Consider the following 25,999-nt stretch of genomic DNA (forward strand, 5'->3'; position numbering starts at 1 on the left):
TCCTCTGTTGATGGACATTTAGGTTGCCTCCATGTCCTGGCTATTGTAAATAGTGCTGCAATAAACAACGGGGTGCATGCATCCTTATTTTATTTTATTTTATTTATTTGTCTATTTATTTATTTATTCTTGGCTGAGTTTGGTCTTTTGTTGCTGCACACGGGCTTTCTCTAGTTGCGGCGAGTGGGGGCTACCCTTCGTTGTGGTGCACGGGCTTCTCATTGCGGTGGCTTCTCTTGTTGCAGAGCACGGGCTCTAGGCGTGTGGGCTTCAGTAGTTGTGGCACATGGGCTCAGTAGTTGTGGCTCGTGGGCTCTAGAGCGCAGGCTCAGTAGTTGTGGCGCACGGGCTCAGTCGCTCTGCGGCATGTGGAATCCTCCCAGAGTAGGGCTTGAACCCTTGTCCCCTGCACTGGCAGGCGGACTCCCAACCACTGTGCCACCAGGGAAGCCCACATGCATCCTTTTGAATTATGGTTTTCTCTGGATATATGCCTAGGATTGAGATTGCTGGGTCATATGGTAGCCCTATTTTTAATTTTTTAAGGAACCTCCGTACTGTTCTCCATAGTGGCTGTACCAATTTACATTCCCACCAACAGTGCAAGAGGGTTCCCTTTTCTCCACACCCTCTCCAGCCTTTATTCTAGAATTTTTGATGATGGCCATTCTGGCTGGTGTAAGGTGATACTTCATTGTAGTTTTGATTTGCATTTCTCTAATAATTAGTGATGTTGAGCATCTTTTCATGTGCCTCTTGGCCATCACTGTGTCTTCTCTGGAGAAATGTCTATTTAAGTCTTCCTCCCATTTTTTATTTTTTTTTATTTATTTTTTTTTTGCGGTACGCGGGCCTCTCACCGCTGTGGCCTCTCCCGTTGCGGAGCACAGGCTCCGGACGCGCAGGCTCAGCGGCCATGGCTCACGGGCCTAGACACTCCGCGGCATGTGGGATCTTCCCAGACCGGGGCACGAACCTGCGTCCCCTGCATCGGCAGGCGGACTCCCAACCACTGCGCCACCAGGGAAGCCCTTCCTCCCATTTTTTGATTGGGTTTTTTTTTTGATATTGAGCTGCATGAGCTGTTTGTATATTTGGGATATTAATCAGTTGCTTCATTTGCAAATATTTTCTCCCATTCTGAGGGTTGTCTTTTCATCTTGTTTATGGTTTCCTTTGCTGTGCAAAAGCTTTTAAGTTTCATTAGGTCCCATTTGTTTATTTTTGTTTTTATTTTCATTACTCTAGGCAGTGGATTGAAAAAGATCTTGCTGTGATTTATGTCAAAGAGTGTTCTTCCTATATTTTCCTCTAAGAGTTTTACAGTATCTGGGCTTACATTTAGGTCTTTAATTCATTTTGAGTTTATTTTTGTGTGTGGTGTGAGGGAGTGTTCTAATTTCATTCTTTTACAGGTAGTTGTTTTGTTTTCCCAGCACCAGTTACTGAAGAGATGTCTTTTCTCCATTGTATATTCTTGCCTCCTTGGTCATAGATTAGGTGGCCATAGGTACATGGGTTTATCTTTGGACTTTCTATCCTGTTCCATTGATCTATATTTCTGTTTCATAGGTAAGCTCACTTGTGTCATATTCTAGATTCCACATATGTGATACCATATGGTATTTGTCTTTCTCTTTCTGACTGACTTAGTATGATAATGTCTAGGGCCATCCATGTTGCTGCAAATGGCATTATTTCATTCTTTTTTTATGGCTGAGTAATATTCCATTATATATATGTACCACATCTTCTTTATCCATTCATCTGTCAGTGGACATTTAGGTTGTTTCTATGTCTTGGCTATTGTAAATAGTACTGCTATGAACACAGGGGTGCCTGTATCTTTTCAAATTATGGTTTTGTCCAGATATATGCCCAGGAGTGGGATTGCTGGATCATATGGTAACTCTATTTTTAGTTTTTTGAGGAACCTCCATACTATTTTCCATAGTGGCTGCACCAATTTACATTCCCAGCACAGTATAGGAGTTGGATTTTTTATGTTCTTCAAGCTTCTAGAAGTTTCCTGTTGTGCTAATTCTCAGAGTTTGGCAAACAATTCCTTAGCCATATTTAATCACCTTTCTTTTTGGCACTTTCCCTTCTGCCTTTACATTCTCAACCTGAAGAAGCCAGGCTTTTCAGTTGGTTTTCCTGAAGAATATCTTTAACCTCTAATTCTATCTGCAGAGAATAGAAATACATGAAGCATTTCCTGTGGTTTGTAGAATTGGATCTCAAAATTAAGGTGCATATATGTTGAACATATTCAGGTACATTTTAAGCTTGTGAGCATATGAGATAAATTTAGAGATTAGGGATTCATTGGTTTCTTTCTCCATCTTAATGCAAATAGTGGTGTTTTATCCCTGAGCTATGTCTAAGTGTTGCCAGTCTTTTCAGCATGATCATGCTGCCAAATACTTTCATTGTTTCCACTTTGCTGTGCTCCAGGGAAATGAGGACAAGCTGAGAATTAGACTGGGATTTAATATCCCAGGGTCACAACTTACTTGGACAAATCACAAAGGCCTCACTAGTCCTTTGTTTCCTTATCTGTGAAGTGGGGAATGATAGTACATACCTCTTAGTTTGGATGTGAAGATTCAGTGGGATCTCATGATCCACCTCGCTAGCATGGGGTGTAAGTTTGGCTTTTAAAATTTTCTAATTAATCACTAGAATCTCTACATGTCAATATGTTTGGGATCCCCTATTTAAAATCTTCTTTACAAATTTACTAAGAACTCTAGGTGCTTACTCTTCCGAAGGAGGCTCCTTCTCAACCCCAAATGGAGAGAAACTCAGAAAAGCCCGACCAGTCCACTGGTAGGCCCTGGTCTCAGCTGCTGTTGTTTTGTTGGGACCTTTTGAATAAATTGGTACTACTGAGGCCAGTGGGTCCTCACCCACTGCTGCCATGCCCCTTCTGGTCCAGATCCTTGCTCACAACTTGGTGGCACCCAAGCTTGGCCTCTCAAGGTTACTTCTCTTCTGGTTACATCCACATACTCAGTTGTTGTGTCCTGTATCACCCTGTGACGTCTGTGCCAAGACAACTGGATCCAGAGGAACTTGTCACCTGTCCAGACATCCCTTCCTTTCTGGATGTGTAATTAGATTTTATTTTCTACCAGTGGACCTCAGTTGTAATCATCCTAATTCATTTGAGAAATTCTGCTAACACTGAATTTCAAAAGGCAAGTGGCCAAGGACACCTTTCCCTTTGGAGACCCCTTAAGTCCACTTTGCAAATTTAGCCCCCTCCTCCAAGCTATTAGAGCTGAGTACCAAGCAAATCACCAAAGTTCCTATCACTTCGTCATCTATCAGGATTGGCTTACTAAACCTAAATTTGTATAATTAAGATGGGTCATTCAAGTGATTATTTCGGGAACGAAGAAGGACTGCCGAGGGACTTTTTTTTTTTTTTAGCCAAGGGACTTTTTGACATTATCCAGACAGAGATAATCTGATACCTTCTTACAAAATAAGGTCAAAAAAACCTTCTGCTTCACCAGACACAGCCACATATGTGTAAAGTACCTAGCATGCCTCTGTCACTTAGTAGGTGCTCAAAAAATGTTAGTTCTCTCCTTCCTCCATTTCTCCTCAGCTCGACCACCCCTCAGCATCATTTACCTGGGAACATGTAGCTTTCCAGAGACCTAACCCACTCGTAAATGTCCGTTTCTCTGCTTGGCTCTGTATGAACACAATATAGATGGTTCTGGGTTGCCTCCTGACAGGCTCACCAAGCTTGGTGTAGACTTCGGCTTGTTCTGGGGCATAAAACAAGAATTGGTGGCAGCAGGTCCTCATGCTGACCTCTGATGACCTCCAGCAAGGTTCTACCTTCAGAGCTGCTTTTAGTGGGGGGTTGCCTCAGGCAGTGTATACTTTCTGCAAATAGTTAGATTTCATTTTACATTTGTGTTCAACTTGTTTTTAATACAGCAAACACGCCTGGAGCATTTTGTCATGGAAAATAATTTGCTAATCCAAAAATAAACAATGCATAGCTAGTATCCCTCTTTGTCCCACAAATATACTTCCTGCTTTCTGTGAGAAGGGGTGTGGCATCTGCTGTTTTGGAGCTTCAGTTTCGTGGAACTATATTTTCCTTGTCTGGTTTTGCCAACAAAACATGTGTCCATGTGGTTAAGGCACACAGAGGGGCCCTGGGCCATTGCAGTCAGAGGCTGACCTCAGACTCTGTCTTCAGCCTTCCAGACAAGCTCTTTACTACATTTTTTTGCTGAATTCCCAGACCTCACTACAAGACCTGGGGTGAGGCATCTCAAAAAGAAAGTGACAGCTCCCTTGAATGATTTTGTATTCAGAAGTGAGTTTCCACATGTTTCATGAGGCAAATCAGGTGCTTAATATCATATTATTTTTACAGGTGTTTAATTATTGGCTTTAGACACAAATTCTAATAGAAACAGAAAGAAGAAAAAGTGAGACTAATTCCAAAGCTCTCTTGAAATTATCCTTAGTCCCTCCTGACATTTCCTTAACTGGCCTTTTGTTTTAATGTCTTCAACAGAAGAGTTTCCCTAATGCTGTGAGGTGTGGCTTTGGCTTAGCTGCCTTTGTTTTTTCCAGAGTTAGTCTTTGTCTCTGCAGAACATTGCATCGTAGCTTTTGGAAATCCCCACTGAACTTGGAGAAATTATGCCTTGCCATCCAACCTCTCTCCTGGAACACGATGTGATTTCTGACGGCATACCAGTTGCTCCACTTGACAGTGTTTACTTGTCTCGTTTCACTTGAATATTCACTGGTGAGTAAGAACAGAAGTGGAAAGCCTTACTTACCACAGTTTATTATATGTCTCATGCCCATGATAATTACTTTTATAATGCCACTCGTGAATAAATTGATCAGATTAGGATGAATCACCTGACTGGCCAACAGCTATTGGAATGATCCTCCATGTGTGACTTGGAATTATTACAAAACGTGGCAGGATAGACCTGCCCAGCCATCGCGGCAGATGTTCATTTGTAATGCTGCCTTAAGGAATAAGGAGATGAGAGCAAATTGTTCCAGCAGCTCAGCCTGCCCTGCCAACAGTTCAGAGGAGGGGTTGCCAGTGGGGCTGAAGGTCTATGGGAACCTGGAACTTGTTTTCACAGTGGTGTCAGCCGTGATGATCGGCCTGCTCATGTTCTCCTTGGGATGCTCTGTGGAGATCCGGAGGCTCTGGTCGCACATCAGGAGACCCTGGGGCATTGCTGTGGGACTGCTCTGCCAGTTTGGGCTCATGCCTCTTACTGCCTATCTCCTGTTCATCAGCTTCTCTCTGAAGCCAGTCCAAGCTATGGCTATCCTCATCATGGGGTGCTGCCCAGGGGGAACCATCTCGAACATTTTCACCTACTGGGTTGATGGAGATATGGATCTCAGGTAAGTTACACTAGGGAAGCCCAGCTGTCTTCCCCTGATAGCACTCTGCCAGGGATGGGGTTGGGGATGGGGGGGACTGACACCTTCGCGTTAAAAACTCTGCCAATCTAGGTAGACATTCCATTGGGAAACATTTTACACAGACTTGTTCGGTCCCAGAAGGACTTTCCTTTCTGAACTTAAAATTTACTTTGCTGTGATTGTCCTCTGTTTTACTGGCAACTACTTTTCTGAGTAGAGGGGTTGGGTTCATATGCCAACAGTGAAAGCAGGTCTCCTTCCTCACCCAACCGCCCTTCCTAGGCATGAACTCATTCTCACCCACACTGACCGCTTTAACAACAGTCCTGGTTTCACAGTCTCCCAGGACGTAGGTTCAGAATCCCAGGAAGCTAAGGATACTGGTTGGTAGCTGTTGTAGTGGTCGTGGTGGCAGCGGCATAACCAGAATGAGGGCCTCATGGCTCTAATCAGCAAGTGATGCCCGAACACCTACTTTATGAGATCAGTATTTTGGGGGACTGGATAAGGGAGCTTTAGGGGTATGTGATAGATGTATCCTGTTTTACGTGGCTATTGAGTTGACTTGGGGAGCAACACAAAGACTTATGACTAAAACTGTTCTTTCCTGTTGTTTTGCAGATGTTTAACATTCATTACTAGAATCTCATTCCTTTCATTTAAGCCAGTGACCTTATTTCCAATTATGGTGTAGATAAATACCCCGGGAAGCATTAAGCTTTATCATTCATTTCCATTTTAATGAGATTGAATTAATCACAAGTATTTTGGAGTACTTGTTTTGATGGGGAAAAGAGCATTTGAGGAAAAAAAAGAGGAGTCACAACTGGAGAAAATGACAGGGCTAAAAACAGTGGTCTTTCTAGAATCTTTGCTTACTTCTGAACAAACTGTTTCACCTTTTGCCCAGAGAAAGAACTACTTATAAATTTAAATCGCTGTTCGATGTGTATGTCATTTAGTTGAGATTTATTATACAATGAATGAATCAGAGGTGCTGACCGTGCTGGGAGTTGACGTTAGTGAGTCAGAGGCAGGTATGGGTTTCTAGTTTCCTGCGTGTGCTGAATGTTTAGCATATGGAACTTATTTCACCTATAAATTTTAATGGGTTCATGCCAAACAGACCAATAATTAATTTTCATATGGCTATGTTTCTAGTTACCCACTTATCAAAGATTTGAAATGAATCACTTGCATTGCTAATTTAAAAAACCCCCCTAGGGAAAGTGGCGGGGTGGTGGGGTGGTGGTGGTGGTGTGATGAATTGGGAGATTGGGATTGACATGTATACACTAATATGTCTAAAATGGATAGCTAAAAAGAACCTGCTGTATAAAAAATAAATTAAATTAAATTAAAAAAAAACCCTAACGTGCACTGCTAATTCAAATTCAATGAAGTTGACCATTAACATAATAATTGGGAAATGATAAATATTCTTTACACAAAGTCCATATAACAGTGATAAATTCCAGGGCCTGAAAGTTTTTGGAAAGAAAAAGGAAACATAGTTATTAAGTACCCTGACAGGCATGGGGTCTATGCTTTCATGTATTTTCTTTCCCTTCTTTCTCGGCTCTCAAAATAACCTTGTAAATGGCCTTTTATTATTCTGAATTTTACAGCTGAGAAAATTGTGTCTCAGATTGGTTAAGTATGTTGCCAAATGCTACAAATGAGTATGGCAGAACTCAGATTTAAAAGCACATCTGTTTCTCATCAGTCTCCAATTTAGGCACTTTCTTCAATGCCATTTATTAACACAACTAGATCTTCTGAGCAGGAACATAAACCTTTAAGCAGTGTTCTCAAGCACTTCTGTTCTGGAAGAGAGAACATTTATCACCTTCATCTCTTATTAGCCAAAATTATAATAAAAACACCAATTAATAGGAAGTCTATAAAAGATAAAGCTCATTTTACTTCCCTTAATTAGCTTTTAACTTTGGTCAAATTATTTAACCTATAAGCATCATTTGTAAAACATGTTAAAATTACCTATTCCCCACAAGGATGTATTTTAAGGAGGAAATATGTATGTAGGATGCCAGGCACATAGTAGGTATATAGTAAATATTAGCTACTTTCCCATTTTTCTTATAAATTTTTGATTTTGAGCCTCACAAACAAAAAACAAAACAAAAAACAAGCATAAAACTTAAATTCTAAGAAATGAAGTTTTTAAATGGGGACTAAATATTAGATTTTCAAAAGCTTATAGATACAAGAGTAATAAATCTAAATTCTCAGTAAAAATTGCAAGTAGGAAATTCAGTATTATCAAGTGAAACAATCTACAAGTTCATTATGTTTTTCTTACTTGATTACCAACAAAAATAACTTAAGCAAAACTCACTAGGCAGTCATTGATAGAAATTTTGTTTTTCATACTGGATAAAATCCAAGAGCATTTAGTACAACATCTTCATTTTACAAATGAGGAAATTTAGATTTAGTGCTCTTGAGATGAGCGCTAAACCTAAATGTGTTTCTCATGCCTTAACTCTGTGCTTCATTCAATTTACTTGCAGTTCTCCATGCGTTCACACCAAACAAGGAGTTTCAGAATCAACATGTTTGAACCAGTTTCTGCATTCTGAGTATCTGATGCTGACACCAGTCATCCTCCCAGTCACCTGGACTCATCATCTTAGCAGTCCCTCCCCACCCCGTGACTCCCCTTCCTGCTTCATTTTCTTTAGTCAGTCCTCTGGCTAGTACTGTAGCCCACCCTCTTGATGTCACCCATAGCTATTGCTTCCTATCTGTCCACTGCCATCACCTCAGGTCAGGCACCACAGTTTCTTTCTTGGCCAATTGCAGTATCTTCACAATGTTCTCTCTACCTTCAGTCTTTCCTTCATGGTTTTGTAGTAAGTGGATAAGGCAGGCTCTGGGGTCAGACTGCCTGTCTTTATATCCTGACTTGGGACCTCTTTCTGTAACTGGAAATCATAGTACTTCCTTTATGGTGTTGTGAGGAGAAAAGGAACATATTATACATGTAAAGGCTTCTCAACACCTGTTAAATTGGGTAGAACCTAAGCCGGGTCTAACTGACTCCTGCAGGTTTATTTACCATTAACCCCTTAAGCATAACAGGTCTTTGGTCAAAATGGACTATTAACTGTTTTTTTTTTTTTTAAAGATTTTATTTTTATTTATTTATTTATTTAGGCTTCGCTGGGTCTTAGTTGTGGCACACAGGATCTTCGTTGCAGCATGTGGGACCTAGTTCACTGACCAGGGATTGAACCCCAGGCCCCTGCATTGGGAGCACAGAGTCTTACCCGCTGGACCACCAGGGAAGTCCCTATTAACTGTTCTTTAAACATACCCAGCACTTTTCCAACTTTCTTTTGCCCATTGTCTTCACAGCCTGCAACGACAACTGGCCTGATCTGTCTCCTCCAATCATCCATTATAACTGTTCTGGAAAACAGGTGGCCTACATGTATGAAGAGCCTTAAAATTATCTTGCCCCTGGACTGAACTCCGCTGATCTTGGCAGGGCTCTCTCACATGTCCGGGGACTGGCTAAATGTGGACTGATCTTGGATGGCCTCAGGTGGGACAATTGGGCTCTCCTCCCTGTGGCCTCTCATTCTCCAGCAGGCTAGCCTAGACCTAACCACATGACAGTGTCTGGGAAGCTTACAAGGTCTCTTGAGGCCTGAGCTTGAAAGCAGTTCACCATCACTTCCACCACATTCCAGTGGCTAATGCAGATTGCAAGGCTAGCCCAGATACAAGGACTGGAGAAGTAGATTCTGCCTCTCAGTGGGGTGAGCTGCAAAGTCACAGTGCAGAGGGCATGGAAAAGAGGGGGAGAAAGAACTGGGGACATTTTTGCAATCTACTATACTAAGGATGGACAGAATTCTTGCCTTGGACAGTAGGACTGTCCTACTGAGATCTGGCAGTACAGTGTCGTAGTTAAGTGCACCAGTCTGGAGCCAGAAGGTAGATCCATCCCTTACTAACTGGGTCATCTTGGCAGGTTATGTAAATTCTCTATGCTTTAGTTTCCTCACTTCTAAAATAGGGAGAAACATAAGTTACCTCATGGATTGTTGTAAGGATTGAATGAGTTAATATATATAAAGTGCTTAGAGTCTTACTGGCACAAAATGCTGTATGAGTTATTATTATTATTATATGGGTCAGGCAAAAGAGCAATGGGTCAGGCAAAAGAGCACTGTGTCAGGGGCCTGTGTTTTAGTCTCTGCTCAAGGAGCTGTGTGTCTTTGAGCATACCTTTCTGGACCTGTTTCCTCATTTGTAAAATCATTGGGTTAGACTTTCTGAGGTCCCTTTTTCTTTTTCTTTTCCATTATGGTTTATTACAGGATATTGAATATAGTTCCCTGTGCTATACAGTAGGACCTTATTGTTTATCCATTCTACATGTAATAGTTTGCATCTGCTAATCCCAAACTCCCAATCCATCCCTCCCCTGCCTGCTTCCCCTGTGCAATCACAAGTGTGTCCTCTATGTTTGTGAGTCTGTTTCTGTTTCGTAGATAAGTTCATTTGTGTCATGTGTCTTTTTTCTATTGTGGTAAAATATACATAACATAGCATTTACCATTTTAACATTTTTAAGTGTACAGTTCAGTGGCATTAAGTACATTCACATTGTTGTACAATCACCACCATCCACCTCTAGAACTTTTTCACCTTCCCAAATTAAAACTCTGTATCCCTTAAACAATAATTCCTCCTTCCCTTTAGGCCCTGGCAACTGCCATTCTACTTTCTGTTTCTCTGAATTTGATTACTTTCGGTATCTCATATTAGTGAAGTCATAAAACACTTGTCCTTTTGTGTCTGGCCTATTTCACTTAGCATAATGTCTTCAAAGTACAGTTATGTTGTAGCTTGTTTCAGAATTTCCTTTCTTTTTAAGGCTGAATAATAATCTATTGTATGCATATAAGACATTTTATTTATCCATTTATCCGTTGATGGACACTTGGGTTGCTTCCTCCTTTTGGCTATTGTAAGTAATGCTTCCATGAACGTGGGTGTGCAAATATCTGTTGGAGTCCTTACTTTCAGTTCTTTAGGGTATAAACCAGAAATGGATCTGAGGCTCTTTTAAGTATTTTGTGACAATAGAAAAAGAAAAGCAAATTATAAAGTCTAAGCATCCCCCTTTCCCACCCCAGTTTTGTTTTTTGTTGTTGTTGTTGTTGTTGTTGTTGTTTTTTGCGGTATGCGGGCCTCTCTCTGTTGTGGCTTCTCCCGTTGCGGAGCACAGGCTCCGGACGTGCAGGCTCAGCCGCCATGGCTCACGGGCCCAGCCGCTCTGCGGCATGTGGGATCTTCCCGGACCGGGGCACGAACCCGTGTCCCCTGCATCGGCAGGCAGATTCTCAACCACTGCACCACCAGGGAAGCCCCTCACCCCAGTTTTTAGTGTTTCTCCAGAAACTATTTCTCCTCTGTCCCATAGCACTAAATATGCAATGCTTTCTTGTCATCTATTAGAGGACACTGAAGTAGCTGGGCTACTTTCAGCCTAACTATGTCTCTGAGCTCCTCCAGGGCTTGTTCCTCTGCATGCTTAGAGCCAGCCTGGTGGTGGCAGGGGCTTGATAGATGAGGGTGAATGACTGAAGGAAAGTTTCTGATTGCTCGTGTGTGTTACAAAAACTTCTCTTGAAATGCAATCAGTTTATTGGTACAACTCAGGACAGCTCCCACTGTCTTTAGTTTGATAACTTTTTTTTTTTTTTGGCCATACCATGCGTCTTGTGGGATCTCAGTTCCCTGACAATGGATTGAACCCTGGCCCCAGCATTGAAAGCCTGGAATCCTAACCACTAGGCCACCAGGGAACTCTAGTTTGATAACTTTTGATATACGAGGTCTATTCTTCCGCGAGGATGTGTTTGTGTCCTCAGCGGCAGAGAAAGGCTTCTGACCACTGGTGGTGGTAGAGCCTGAGGGATTCAGTGGCCAAATTTGACTTTTGAACTTTAAAGGAGCTCCTGATCTTTCAGCAGAAACCCTGAAAATAGGACTTCAGATTCTTCAGATCTGTCTAACAGGGCCTGGTGGAGAACTGAAGATCATCTTGAGAGACAGAACTTAGATTGAATCCATGTGACTTAGTGTGTTTCTATAATGCTATGTACCTTAATTTCCTTGTCTATAAAATGAAAATAATGCCTACCCATAGGGTTTTTTATAGACGAAAAGAGAAAATGTATGTAATGAGGTCTGATACTTAGCAGGTGGTGCTCAATAAATGCTGGTTGCCGTTCTTGAGAAGCAGCAGATGGGAGTAACATTTATATTTAGGGATGGAAAACCTGGCCTTGAACTCTTCTCTAGGCCCAAGTCTGTTGATCTAATCTTATAGCATATTCCATGTCCATCTGACTACCTAGATAATTTAAAAGTTTTTTTCCAGTGGGGAAGCAAGCGTGTACTTTCATAGTTTTGAGTGTCAGAGTTCCTGAGTTTATTGGTTTCAAACTAAAACAACATGTGTATAATTTAAACCCCAATTGCAAAATGGTATACTCATCAACACTACATTTTAATATAATGCATATATATGTAATTTCCATGTTTTAAAGGAGGTTCAGGATTTACCTGTTTGTCCAGACTTGCTGAATCTGTCCCATTATTCTCTGTAATAGTTTGCAGATGGTGACGCCATTCTTCTTAGCGCAAGTGGAATCTTGTTATACTGAAATCAGATTTTGCCAACAATTTTCCTATATGTGAACAGCCAAGAGACCCAGTTGACCACATCCTCTGTTTATGCTACATTGAAATTTCATGGCAGTAAAACAAAAGGTGTGACTATCCAATGCATTCAGACACGTTCACTTGTGCTTTTCCAGCTTGGCAGAGCACCAGGGTCATCTGTTGCCTTCCTTGACCATTACTGTGAACATTATGGGCGTGAAGTTGTATAAAGGGTGGAAGTAGTAACCTATGTAATCAAGGATATAGAATCAGTCTGATATAATCTCACACTTTGCTTCCCACAGTCATGAATCTTACCTTTCTGGTGTTTGAGCCATAGCCATAGAGGAGGAAAATTCTCTGCTAGTTCTCCAGAAGTTCAAGATCAAAGTGATGTAATATGGAATTCCTTTCAGGATGTGGTGATACGAAGAGCCAGGAATGTAGCACCATCATAGACTAGGAATTTGGAAAAGCGTTCCAGACACACACTATTCTTGAATACAAAGGTTTGAGAGCTGTGGCAAGCTGCTTTTCTTCCTTAATCTGCTCTCTAGTTAGGAAGAAGACTTTGCTCAAAGTAAGCATTCTTAATAGAATAAGATAATTTAAAATCTCATATGGAGTAAAATATATGCAAGAACTGCTCAGAAAAGTTTGAAAAGAAAGACTTATGTGGAAGTGTCTGCTCTGTCGTATACAAAAATACACTATGAAAACACCATAATTAAAACAGTCTGATATTTGCTTAGGAAAAAAGGACATTTTGAACACACTTGAACATATATATAATATATAATGAAGTTGGCACTTCAGTTTAGTGAAAAATTGTTTATTTGGAAAATTTAACACACTTGCCTCTCAATATAGAAGACAATAGATTAGTTTCATACCTTATACACTATAAAATATAAATTTTAGATAAGTTAAAGATATAAATGTAAAATATAAACCTATGAAAAAGTAAAAAGTGGGGGCAATATTTGAATAACCTCAGGAGAGGGGTAAATCTTTAACAAGGCAAGGAACTTAGAAGCCAGGAAAAAAAAAGGACAGATGGACAGATTTGATTATCTCAGTGTTATTTATTATGGCAAAAGTCATAAACATAGTAAAAATATAAAATAACCTTGGCAAAAATATTTGTATTACATTTGATCATATGTACCCTAATTTTAAAGTAGCTCCTACAGGTTGAGAAAAGAAAAGTCAGACAAGAAAGGCTGTTGAGAGGGGTTATCCAAGAGGTTAAAAACATGAAAGAAAGCACAACCTTGTAGAGAGTCAGGTGTGTAACAAAAGAAGAGTGAGATGCAGTTTTCAGTGTTCTCATGAGAATTAAAAGGGATTGATGGCCTCCAGTGCAGGCAAGATTGTGAAATGCAACAAGCTCTTTTGAAAATAATCTGGAAGTATCTATTAAAATAAAAACATAAACTTTTGACACAGCGATTCCACTTTGGAGAATCTATTTTACAGAAAGAGAATAATTATTTCAAGTGAAATATATATAAGAATGTTTATTAATACATTGCTTATAATGGAAGAAAACTCAAACAATTTTTTCAGCATTAATGGAATGATTGAAGAAATTATGGCATATTTATGTTGTACTCTGCAGTTCTTTAAAAAAAAATGAGTTTGTTATATCTGTTGGAGAAAAAAACAAAAGCAACCAAGCTGCAGAGTAAGTTGCTTTAAAAAGAAAACAACAAAGCCTCTGTTCTCTGAACAGCAGCTATGAAACAGGATTGTTTAAATGAAAACAAAGAGGAGAAGGGATATATACAAATACTTGTGAATTACCTAAGTCTGGTTTTCTGAAAGGGTCACCAATTAGTTAAATATTTGACAGTGCATCTTTGGGCTGGATTCCCAGGTGGGCGATTGTTGGGTCAAAGAGTAAACGCATGTGTAATTTTGCTAGATATTACCAAACTCCCCCCAGGGGTTGTGCCATTTTGCATTTAAAAAAAAATTTATTTATTTATTTATTTTTGGCTGCGTTGGGTCTTCGTTGCTGCACGCGGGCTTTCTCTAGTTGTGGCGAGTGGGGGCTACTCTTCGTTGCGGTGTGCGAGCTTCTCATTTGCGAAAAAAAAAATTTATTTATTTATTTATTTTTGGCTGCGTTGGGTCTTCGTTGCTGCACGCGGGCTTTCTCTAGTTGTGGCGAGTGGGGGCTACTCTTCGTTGCGGTGTGCGAGCTTCTCATTTGCGGTGGCTTCTCTTGTTGCGGAGCACGGGCTGTACGTGCACGGGCTCCAGAGTGGAGGCTCAGTAGTTGTGGCGCATGGGCTTAGTTGCTCCACAGCATGTGGGATCTCCCCGGACCAGGGCTCGAACCTGTGTCCCCTGCATTGGCAGGCGGATTCTTAACCACTGCGCCACCAGGGAAGTTCTCATTTCACCAGCAGTGATTGAGAGTACAGAAGGAGTACTTTTAATATCATTGAAGTATAATGGTTGCTGCTTTGCTGGGAATATAAACATTCTTCTGATAGAAAATGTCAAAGTCATCACAGACAGATTATTTTATAGACAGGGTAATTAGATGGAAACATTGGTGATTCATATTATGAGGAAGAATGATGTGTAACTTGCAGGCCTGATCAAGTGCTGGAGGACCCTTGCTATCTCTGCAGCAGACCTTAGTCCTACGAAGGGTCTCCTTCCCCTCCTTGCTGGGCTGGGAGGTAGTGAGCCTCAGTCTCTAGGCCATTTGTACCATTAACACAGGTTGGGCATATACTATGTGCAAGGCAGTCTGCTGTGAGAATTTAAACTATGAATATTAAAACATTTCAAGACTCTTGGAGCCTAGTGTTGAAGGGAATAAACTCTTGCTTTACCCCTGGGTTGTGTTGTATAATGTTCCCTGTGCCTCACCTCATCTGTAGAGCAGCATTAATCGTGTCTATAAACAGTCTGTATGCGCTTAAACAGATTGTGTAATTTTTCCCAGTGATTTAAACATAAGTATTTTGTTGGCCTGAAGAATATCTCATTTCCATTTACCTTATTTCCCCTAATTTTACTGATTGATTTTGTTGCTGGTTTTATCACCTAGATAGGGACAAAATCCTATAAAGACAGAAAATAGATTCCTGGTTATCAGGGGCTGGGGGGGAGAAGGGAATGGGGAGGGACTGCTAATGGGGTGGAGCTTCTTTTTGGGGTGATGAAAATATTCTGGAAATAGAATAGTACAGTCACATATACTAAAGATACTTTAAAATGAATGAATTTTATGGTCTATGAATTATATATCAATAAAGAAGAACCGTGTAAGGAAAAAATGAATCCTTATAGTAACTAGCAGAATGTTTAGGACAAGTAAATGCTCATAAAATATGAGTTAATTGATAGATGGCAAGAACTGCAGGAAATCTTTTTCTAGACCACAAATACAGTCATCATTTGTTGAATAATAAAACAGGAGGCAGTTTCAAGTAACTTACCCTACATAATCTCTAAGAAGTTGTACCCCATGAGTTGTTTTTGGTAAGGACTAAATTCTTCATTTCAAACTTAACCTCTTAAGCATCTACTTTAATTTTACTTTCAGCATCAGTATGACAGCTTGTTCCACAGTGGTTGCCCTGGGAATGATGCCACTCTGCCTTTATCTCTACACCTTGTCCTGGAATCTTGAGCAGAATCTCACCATTCCATATCAGAACATAGGTCTGTATTGGGTTTGTGACATGAAATAGTAATAGTAATGGTGATGGTAATAATAGTAGCTGTTGTTTACTATGTGTCTCCTTTATACAGGGGTTTAAATATGTTATCTAATTTAATTCTCCAAATAACCCTACAGTATAGATTCTATTACCAGTCCCATATCCTGTATTTTCAGAATTAGGGAGGTGAAGTAACTTGACCAAGGTCATGCAGCTGGTAAGTGCAGGCTGGAATTCTGACTTGTGAATCTGACTGCAAAGTCCAAGCTCTTAACCCCTACAACGGTTCACTTTTGAAAACAAAGCCAGAAAACTTACTTATTAAAAAAAACCAAACAACCCTTATATAATTCACTAGAAAGCAGTTAGACTCATTATGACCCACAGGTGAACTGAATCACAGTGGCTCTAATGAGACCTTAGTTCCCTCAGCCCCACCTTTTATATCACCTGTGGCCTTGACTTCTTTACTGATCAACATAAATGATTCCTATTGAGAATTAAAGCATATCCACATGTCACAACCACACCCATATCTCTTTCATTATCTCCTTGAACTCTGAGAGCTCTGTGGACTCACTAGGATTGGAAGAAAAACTTGGTGAGATGATATGTCTATTCTGGTTTGATCAGAGTCTTTGGAGGATTGGTAGAAACTATGATTCGTAAACTCCAAAGTGTCAATCTGGAGTCTCAAGTAATTACTTGGGAGAGTTTACAACCCATGCCCCATAGTTCAGAACCATGAATAGAGCCATGTCCTGATAACAGGTGAAGCCCAATGAATTTGTAAAATTTGAGTGAAATCTTAATTTAGAAATCATGATTTTATGTGCAACTTTTTCTTATCACTAAATTATTTAATATATTCTGTTTTAATAATATACTCTAAAAGGCACTTGTAAACAATTCAAGCCCAAAATATGAGCAACTCATATGACTTTGGAGCTAGTATTGCAAGTGAGCAGATTTGGAAAGTGGCACTGGAAAATGTCAGTGTATGGATCCTATTGGCAAGTAGACCTCTGCTCTGTTGAGCCTGTCTTTAGTCACTTGTGTTAATTAAAAGATGTATTTCTCTACCTGCCTTTGGGTTACCTGGCTACACTTGGAAATATAAGAACTTCCTTTGGTTTCTGTAACAAATGCTGTTTTTGTCTTGTAATAGATGATATTCTTTACCTTGTGAAGCAAATCACCCAATAGCTTCAAATAGAGAAATAATAGCTATAGTTGTAGAGTGGTGACCCCATACATAGCAACCAAAGAATTTTGCAGACATAAAAGGGTCCTCCTGTTTTCTAATCTTTACATTTTCAGTTGTCTCTAAAATTCCATGTGATTGTTGAGGGATTCTGAGAGAAATGAGAGACTGTTTGTGACGGCATTCAGTGGTATCATATACCCTTCAAAGATTGTCTTCTAAACATTAAAAAACATTTTTTTGGAGGTGGATGCAGAAATAAAATGCATCTTTAATTAAAGCTTTTATCTAATTGAAATAGACATAAATTGTTGAGAAATGGGTGGTCAGGGTGAGAGGGGATACCATCTGACAGATTTTTCTTCTCTTCAGGAATTACCCTTGTGTGCCTGACCATTCCTGTGGCCTTTGGTGTCTGTGTAAATTACAGGTGGCCAAAACAATCCAAAATTATTCTTAAGGTAAGCAACTCCATGGGACAGTTAGCACATTTCAGAATCAGAGACTTCACAAATAGACGTAGGCAATGACCAGAACAAAGGGGCCAGTCAGACACGGCCCCACACCTAGCAATTTTCTTTACGTGTCCTGCATTTTTGGATCCAGCCACCATATTTCCTCCACTCTAAGCCTTGCTTTGTCACTCCCATGGGCCCCTACACTGAGGCTTATGACACCCTGCAAAGCATGGAACTCGCGCTTTAGTGACAGAAAAGCTTAGGCCGTGTGGCCAGAGAGCACCCATTTGTTCACAAGGCTTCACACAGGTTCTCTCAAGTGAAGGCTGTTCAAGTCTGCATGAAATGGGGCCCATTGTTTATGAGTGTGGCTGGTTTCCTGGAACAGCAGGATGAAGGGCTGTCTTTCAGAAGCATTCCTGGGTGAGCCTCTAAAGATGGAGCTTGTACACACGAACAAGGGCTGCTGACCACACGAATAACTGTCAGAATGAAATCATCCAGAACGCACTGAGGAGTCTGGCCCTGGAATAATGGGAGCTGGAACCCTCTACCTCCTCTTGACTTTCCAGGGTTGTCTTTTTTTTTTTTTTTGTGGTACGCGGGCCTCTCACTGCTGTGGCCTCTCCCGTTGCGGAGCACAGGCTCCGGACGCGCAGGCCCAGCGGCCATGGCTCACGGGCCCAGCCGCTCTGCGGCATGTGGGATCTCCCCGGACCGGGGCACGAAGCCGTGTCCCCCGCTCTGCGGCATGTGGGACCCCCCCGGACCGGGGCACGAAGCCGTGTCCCCTGCACTGGCAGGCGGACTCTCAACCACTGCTCCACCAGGGAAGCCCCAGGGTTGTCTTTTGTCTGCTGGGGAAACAAGCCAATGTCCTTGTTAAATGGCTTTTAAAATTATGTGGCTTACATAGCACAGGGAGATCAGCTCGGTGCTTTGTGACCACCTAGAGGGGTGGGATAGGGAGGGTGGAAGGGAGACACAAGAGGGAGGAGATATGGGGATATGTGTATACGTATAGCTGATTCACTTTGTTATACAGCAGAAACTAACACACCATTGTAAAGCAATTATACTCCAATAAAGATGTTTAAAAAAATAAATAAATAAAAGGTTTTTAAAGACGGAAAAAAAAAAGTTATGTGGCTTGAGAGGAGGTGTTCTCAACAATGGTGTCCATCTCCTAGGCTGTTGTCCATTTTACCGATTATGTATTGTTTTAGAAGATACATAGTTTTATTATATACTGCTTTCATGAAGATTTAAAAAATGTTTTAGTTATTTTTTACATTTGTAGAAAAAGACATTTGGAGCTAATTGGAGGTTTGGCAAATAAATGTCAGTTCATTTTAGTTTGGGGTTTATGGTTTGGTTCAGTTTAAGCTCCTGATGTTTGGCTCTACCTGACAGAACATGCCACTCCATTTGCCTGCACGAATGGATGCTGCTTCCCCAGTTTGGCACAAGACTGAACAACTCCTGCTAGTCCTCCAATGAGATGGAGAACGAGAAGAGGGGTTGACAAGCAGACAAATTAGCTGGGCACAGGGAGCTGGAGGAGGGCTTAGATGCTGTGCGTCCGGATTGCACATGGTGACTTTACTGTTATTTCAGTAGGAGAAAATTTCCAGTGTGGCAGCGTGTGGTTATAATTTTGTTTACAAAACAGGAGGAGAGAGTATGATCATGGGAACCTCTTACTTTTCAAGTACTCTATCTTGGATTACTTTCTTAAAAGGACATCTAACAAAAAATAATGATTTGGGTGTTTCCAGATCCTCTACTAGGCCATCAGTGTCAGTGGAGAAATCAGATACATTTTCTGTATGTCTGTAAAGAGCAAATTAAAAACCATTTGGCTGGACTTCCCTGGTGGCACAGTGGTTAAGAATCCGCCTGCCAGTGCAGGGGACACAGGTCTGAGCCCTGGTCCGGGAAGATCCCACATGATGCAGAGCAACTAAGCCCGTACACCACAACTACTGAGCCCACGTGTGATAACTACTGAAGCCCGTGCACCTAGAGCCCGAGCTCCACGATGGGAGAAGCCACCGCAATGAGGAGACTGCGCACCACAACAAACAGTAGCCCCTGTTCACCGCAACTGGAGAAAAGCCCACGTGCAGCAATGAAGACCCAACACAGCCAAAAATAAATAAAAAAAAAAAATTTTTTTTAAAAACAGACAAAAAAAAAAAACAAAAAAACAAACAAACAAAAAAAACCATTTGACTATTCCATAGATGCTGTGGCAGAAAATATTTAATAATATGTAGAGTCTAGAGCACCTAAGTTAAAACTAGGACACTTTTATCATTATTTTGGGATGTCTTCCTTTTCTGTTCCTAGTCCTCTTCTAATTTTAGATCTGATTCATTTTCTGATTCAGTTGCTTTTGGTAAATTTTAAACTTTGAAATCCCTTTCTTGGTAGAAAGTTGATGGAGGATTTTTACAATCAGATTTCTTTGTGTTTTCCAGCATCTTCCCGTTAGGCAGAGGCCCAGTCTTTCCCTGTATCTGAGCAGTAAAAATGATCCCAGAACACATCTCTGGTACATTGGGTTGTTTTTATTTTGTTTCGGTTCCCCATGACCGTCGTCTTTCTCCACACCCTGAATCACTTCAAATCAAGGTTGATGCTGAATTGGGTGCATAGTTTGCTGTTTACATGAGGTGAATGGGAGCTTGCCAAGATCCTGACTTCCCCCCACATATTCTGGGTCTTGCTTCCTCTCTATCTGGTTTAAAACTCTGACCACTGGGAAAAATTTTTGTTGATTTTTTTTGGTTTCTATTAAACAACAAAAGCAAGAGACAGTATTCATTTGGGAGAGGATATCAGTATCTTCAATAGTATCTCATTTTACATTAATATTAGCTCAGGTTGTCTAATGAAGAATGGGTAAATTTCATTTGGAGGAGAGAACAGGGAGCAAAGCAGTCAAGAAGTCATTGGTGGTTGAAGGGGTGTTAGGGAGAGGGTGGAGGATGGTCAGGCAGGGCAGATCTCAGGCAAGAGGTTACCAGCGCAGGGCCTGCAAGGTTGTGTATAGAGGTGTTGGATGCTTATGATCAGCTTTTTCTCTTATTTCACAAATTTGTCCTATCCACGAAAAACTCCACTACCCAATCCTTCTGGCAGAATCCTCCACTTGAGAGGAAAAGATACTGATCATAAAATAAGAAGACTTAGATTTGTGTTGAGCTTCATCAAATCTAGCTCAGTTAAGTCACTTGACCACTTTGGACCTCAGGTTTCTTCTCTGTACAATGAGATTGGATTCGGTGGTCTCTAAGTCCCCTCTTTGTTCTAAAACCTTCTAGGTTCCAAGGCTTTTGGAGCAGTGATGGACTTTGCAAAAAGACTGTGATGTTTACCTGTACCTCTTTTATTGGTTTGCCTTAGATTGGAGCCATTGTTGGTGGGGTCCTCCTTTTGGTGGTTGCGGTTGCTGGTGTGGTGCTGGCGAAAGGATCTTGGAATTCAGACATCATTCTTCTGACCATCAGCTTCATCTTTCCTTTGATTGGCCATGTCACAGGCTTTCTCCTGGCACTTCTTACCCACCAATCTTGGCAGAGGTACAGTTAAATTATCCATAAACTTTTATAAGGAGGACAAATTAAACACACTGCCATTGGCAGGCTTTGCCTCCTGGCTATGTCTGGAAGCACAAAGAGTTTTGACTTACAAGGTGGGTGGAACAGGACAGCTCATCATAAAGAGAGAGAGTGGAAAGATCATAGTAATTCTTTATGTAAACGAAAGCCAAGGCCAAATTGATGGGAAGTTGTAATTTGTGAAATTAGGATTGGGGTATTAACACCACTTGTAATCTGGACACACTTCTTATTCTAATAGTGAAATAGGATGGTTAGTGAAATGAGATGGTTTCACTAAATATAGAGATCTTTCTAGAGCATGAGCAAGATTTAAGAGATGAGGCATTTATCCACTGTGTCCAATTTTTAAAAAATTCTAATTATAAAGGGCAAGAAGAAAAAGGAAAAGCTTGAGAAATATGATAGGAATTTATCTTAAATATTATCATTACAAGGTAGGGCATATAATATATAAATACTATAAAATATTAAAAATGATAATACTCCATATTGCTATGCCTGTTGATGAGATGAGCATTAGTATACAGTGTTGGAGGGAACATAAATTGGCACAAACTCTCTGGAAGGCAATTAAGGCATATCAATAGCTTTATAAATATTTATAGCTATTAATTCAGTGATTTTTACTTCCAGAAATCTATCTTGAAGCTAGCACTATCAGATAAGCACACGAATATTGATGTGCAAGGATGTTAACTGCAGTGGTTTTTATAAATATAAAAATAGAAACAATTTAAATATCTGACAAAAGGGAGCTATTTAATTCATGACTGTGTCTATGTGATGGAATATGATCCATCAGTTTTAATGCTTTTGGAAAATACTTGAAATTAAGTAACAGAAAACTATGCATTTTGATTGGCATTTTGTAGAAGAAAAAAAATTTTATGCTTAGAAAACTACTTCAAGAAATATACCATAGACTAATACTGTTTAATTTTGAGTAGTGGGATTAAGAGTAATTTTAGTTTCTTAATATTTCCTTTATATATTTTCTAAGTTTTTCAATGAGTACATACTGCTTTTAAAATCAGAAAAGAATTATTGAAGAAAAATAAGCCACGCAGTTGAATTCCCAGGGTGGCATTTGGGAAATTTTTAATGGCTTTAGATTGTTGTCCACTTGGGGAACATTTAGGGTGGTAACCAAGTACTTGGTGAGGCTCTGCCAAGGGGATCTCATTTCCTTCTTACTACAAGTCTGAGGGGCAGATACTCTGGGTATCTCATTCTACATTCTACAGATGAGCAAACACTTCAGGGAACTTAAGTAACCTGACCAAGTTCATAGAGCCAGAATGTGGTGGACTTAAGATTTGGGCCTTAGGTCAGTACAGTCATATCCTCAGGGCATTGGTTCCAGAGCCCCCTGCAGATACCAGAATCCAAGGATGCTCAACTCCCTAATATAAAATGGCATAGTATTTGCACATAACCTACGTACATCCTCCATATACTTTAAATCATCTCTAGATTACTTATAATACCTAATGTAATGCTATATAAATAGTTGCCTGCATGGCAAATTTAAGTTTTGCTTTTTGGAGCCTTGTAGAAATTTTCTTTTCCCAAATATTTTTGATCCGAGGTTGGTTGAATCCGTGGATATAGAACCTGCGGATACAGAGGGACGACTGTAATTAGGAACACAGACTGTTGAGGAGTTGAAATATAATTGGATCTGGAGAGAAGGTATTCCTATGGCAAAGTGTAGTCAACAATCTTGTTTTTTCCACACCTGATGGCTTGAGAAAGATCAGGACTGAGATACTGCATTTGCCTTGTGAATGGTCCAGGTGTGAGGTCCAGCTGTGTAACTTAATCTTGGCAGGTTATGGACAGGGCTCTGAAAGAAGTGAGGGTGGTCTGGAGAAAGTGTAGCATGCAACAGGGTGACTAGAAATAAAACAAAAGCCACTGAATTTGCCCTGTACTACTGACGATATTTTCACTCCCACATTCCACACCCTTGTTACCTCCACATCCCAGTCCAGTCTGCAAAGAGAAGCCGGTTTATCAAACGTCTCTTTCCTCTCTTCTGCCATCTGTAAAAACCTCAAGACGCCCTTTGCATTCAATAAATTGGAGAAGATGAAACTGCCTAACCCAGCCTCCAAGGTCCTGTCTAGGTTTTCCTTCTTCTCCCTCCTGCTTTTTCTTTTTCAAGTGAAGTTTATTTTTCTTTTCTGTTCTTTTCTTTTTTTTTTGTAATTAGAAAATGAATAAAATATAGAAAAGTAGAAAGTAGAAAAAACTTATTACTAAACCATTTCACCAAAGAAACTGTTTTAGACATTTTGTTTTCATGTAGGGTTTTTATGTTTATTTTCAAATGTTTAGTTTATACTGTTTTGTGTCTGACTCAACTTTCCATTCTCATCTCCTTCAATCCTCCACTCCCCGCAGGTTGGCTTAGAGCATAAGCAATGCTTACTGAATAGGCCAAGCTCATACGTGTCCCCAGAACTTTAATTTCAATCACTTCCCCACATTAAATGCCTCTTTCACTCTTTCCATTCTTTAGTTTCACCCTTCCTCTGTGAAGCCTTCTCTAACCATTTATGCCACTTTTCTGAATTTCTACAGCATCCCCCTGACCTTTGATCATACTTTGTCTTGTGCTGTTTCTATGTGTATATCTTGTCTTTTCACCCAGATTCTCAGGGCAGGGTTCGTACAGCCCTATTCAGAGGTGCCTCTCAAGAGGCCACCTACAGAGTAGGCACTCAGCAAATAATTATTGAATGAATAAACATTTTTAGTGGTCTCAGCTCATAGCTTGCACTTATCGCTATACGTAAAATTTAAAAATAGTCATTGCTAGTATGTAAAATTTTTCCATTGGTAGGTGCAGGACGATTTCCTTAGAAACTGGAGCTCAGAATATTCAGATGTGCATCACCATGCTGCATTTATCTTTCACTGCCGAGCAATTAGTCCAGATGCTTAGCTTCCCATTGGCCTATGGACTCTTCCAGCTGTTGGATGGGTTTCTCATTGTTGCAGGTAGGTAAAGCCCCCATTGAGTGGACTTGACTGAAAATTGTTCACCCAGCTTACTAACTCCTTTTTCAATCTGAATATACATGTGCTGCCCTTGTGATACATTTTTAGCCTGACATTTCTGGGGAAAATAAAATGTATAAACAAGATCCTTTGCCACAAGTGGAAGTTTCACAGAAAAATATTTTAAAAAACCTGTGAAAGTGAGCTTATTTATAATTATAAACAAATAATCTTCACAAAAACAATGCACTATCAGAACTCTCCATGAACAATTATTTATCTCAAAAATGACATTTGTTATGTTTAATTAAGAGCCTTGAAAGTCTTCCAAATGTTATTTCACAGTACTTATGTGACTAAGAATTGTGCTGAATGTCTGTGAAATGTTTTTTAACTATGAAATATAATACATACAGATATTAAAAAATATATAAGCTTATCTATCCCTACAGCCAAAAATACATCATTTTGCAGGCAGTCATTATGTAGGTTCACAGAAGGTAAATGTAAAATATATAGATTGATAGATATGTACACAAACATACGTATATTTTAATCTTGACCATTGTAAATTTTTTATTGTCACAGAACGTAAGGCTCAATGATTACTGATATAACTAATTATATACTGATTACAGACAATTAATATAAGGAACACTTGGGGTTTAATTTTCCCACAAGATAAAGTCTAGCAGAATAAAACTCCTGGTCTTAGATCCAGGTTTTAATTCCTTCTCATGGTGAGACTCTGATGGAAGGAGTATGCTTGGCCCATCCCCAGCTACCTCCCAGCACCCAGGGGGGCACCTGGCCCATATTAAGCCCTCCACAGGAGTTGCTGACTGACTGGATGGATGGATGGACAGATGGACAAGCTGTCAGACACCTGATGAATGTCTCAGTCACAAAAGGTCCATTCCAGACAGAAATAGCCATCTTGATACACTGAATTATTTTGCTCTGTAGTTTTTTCCTTTTTCCCCTTCTTTTTCCTGTGTGTTTATACATATATGATCCAAAGCAAACAGACCCCCAAAGTATTGACAAGTGCACAATGTCACCAAATTATAGTCTTTGCTAAAGTGATTTTTTAATACTGGTATGTTTTAACACCTAGCATATAAGATGTACAAGAGGACACTGAAGATCAAACACAGAATAAAGAACCCCGCTTTAAGGGTAGAAGCCCGCTTTAAGAAGAAATCCACTTCTCCCAAAGAGACCAGTGCTTTCTTGGAGGTGAATGAAGAAGCTGCTCTAACTCCTGGGCCATCAGGGCCCATGGATCTCCACAGGGCTCTCATGCCAACTGGCCAGATCTCATGTGCAAAGTAGGGGTTTGCCGGCGTGACTGGTCCCTGTCTTCCTCAGCGGCCAGTAAAGACAGTGCAGAGCTGATGAGTGAATCTCACTGGCAGGGCTTATGGGAATGTTTGCATGTTAAAATATTTATATTTCTGTGTGGACTGTGATTTGTCATAGGATCCCCTTTTGAGAATATGCTCTGCCTATTTCAGGTTCTTTCTTTGGGGGTTTACACAACAGATTTACTAGCTACTTTGTGTGTTCTTGTCTTCCCATACAGTGAAGAGTGATCCCCACTGTTATGTGAAGTCGTCAAGCTGTGAATTTTAATCTCACAAGAGTTAGAACTCTGTGTAGAGGAGATGTCACCTCATACTGCAGGGCAAGGACAGAGTCTGGACCCACTTGACTTCTCGACTTTGGGCAAGTCCTTTGGGGCATTGGGGAGGAAGCATACAGCTCATAAAAATGGTGTCTCGGGCTTCCCTGGTGACGCAGTGGTTGAGAGTCCGCCTGCCGATGCAGGGGACACGGGTTCGTGCCCCGGTCCGGGAAGATCCCACATGC

At 40.5% G+C, this 25,999-nt stretch overlaps 1 protein-coding gene across 2 annotated transcripts; it reads left to right on the forward strand.

The window, feature by feature from the left end:
- The first annotated feature begins 4,692 nt into the window (after window positions 1-4,692).
- On the forward strand, window positions 4,693-25,976 carry SLC10A6 (solute carrier family 10 member 6). Of its 2 annotated transcripts, XM_007120461.4 has the most exons (7): window positions 4,693-5,415; window positions 15,713-15,831; window positions 17,407-17,495; window positions 20,904-21,079; window positions 23,970-24,127; window positions 25,245-25,366; window positions 25,713-25,976. In XM_007120461.4, the coding sequence occupies exons 1-7, from the start codon at window positions 5,003-5,005 to the stop codon at window positions 25,713-25,715; spliced, it is 1,080 nt and encodes a 359-aa protein (XP_007120523.2). In that variant the 5' UTR covers window positions 4,693-5,002; the 3' UTR covers window positions 25,716-25,976. The 2 variants fall into 2 exon arrangements, with proteins under 2 accessions (XP_007120523.2, XP_007120522.2); XM_007120460.3 differs by lacking the exon at window positions 25,713-25,976 and having other exon boundaries at window positions 25,245-25,702.
- Window positions 25,977-25,999: the final 23 nt, after the last annotated feature.

Source organism: Physeter macrocephalus, chromosome 7 (assembly GCF_002837175.3).
Source record: "Physeter macrocephalus isolate SW-GA chromosome 7, ASM283717v5, whole genome shotgun sequence".
Taxonomy (NCBI): Eukaryota; Metazoa; Chordata; class Mammalia; order Artiodactyla; family Physeteridae; genus Physeter; species Physeter macrocephalus.

What these genes read in the sequence shown, in the direction of transcription:
- SLC10A6 (XM_007120460.3), top strand. Translation starts at nt 5,003, where the DNA reads ATGTTCATTTGTAATGCTGCCTTAAGGAATAAGGAGATGAGAGCAAAT. An exon ending in AATCCAAAATTATTCTTAAG is followed by an intron (nt 17,496 to 20,903) that starts GTAAGCAACTCC and finishes GGTTTGCCTTAG; the next exon opens with ATTGGAGCCATTGTTGGTGG. An exon ending in TGGGTTTCTCATTGTTGCAG is followed by an intron (nt 24,128 to 25,244) that starts GTAGGTAAAGCC and finishes TTTAACACCTAG; the next exon opens with CATATAAGATGTACAAGAGG.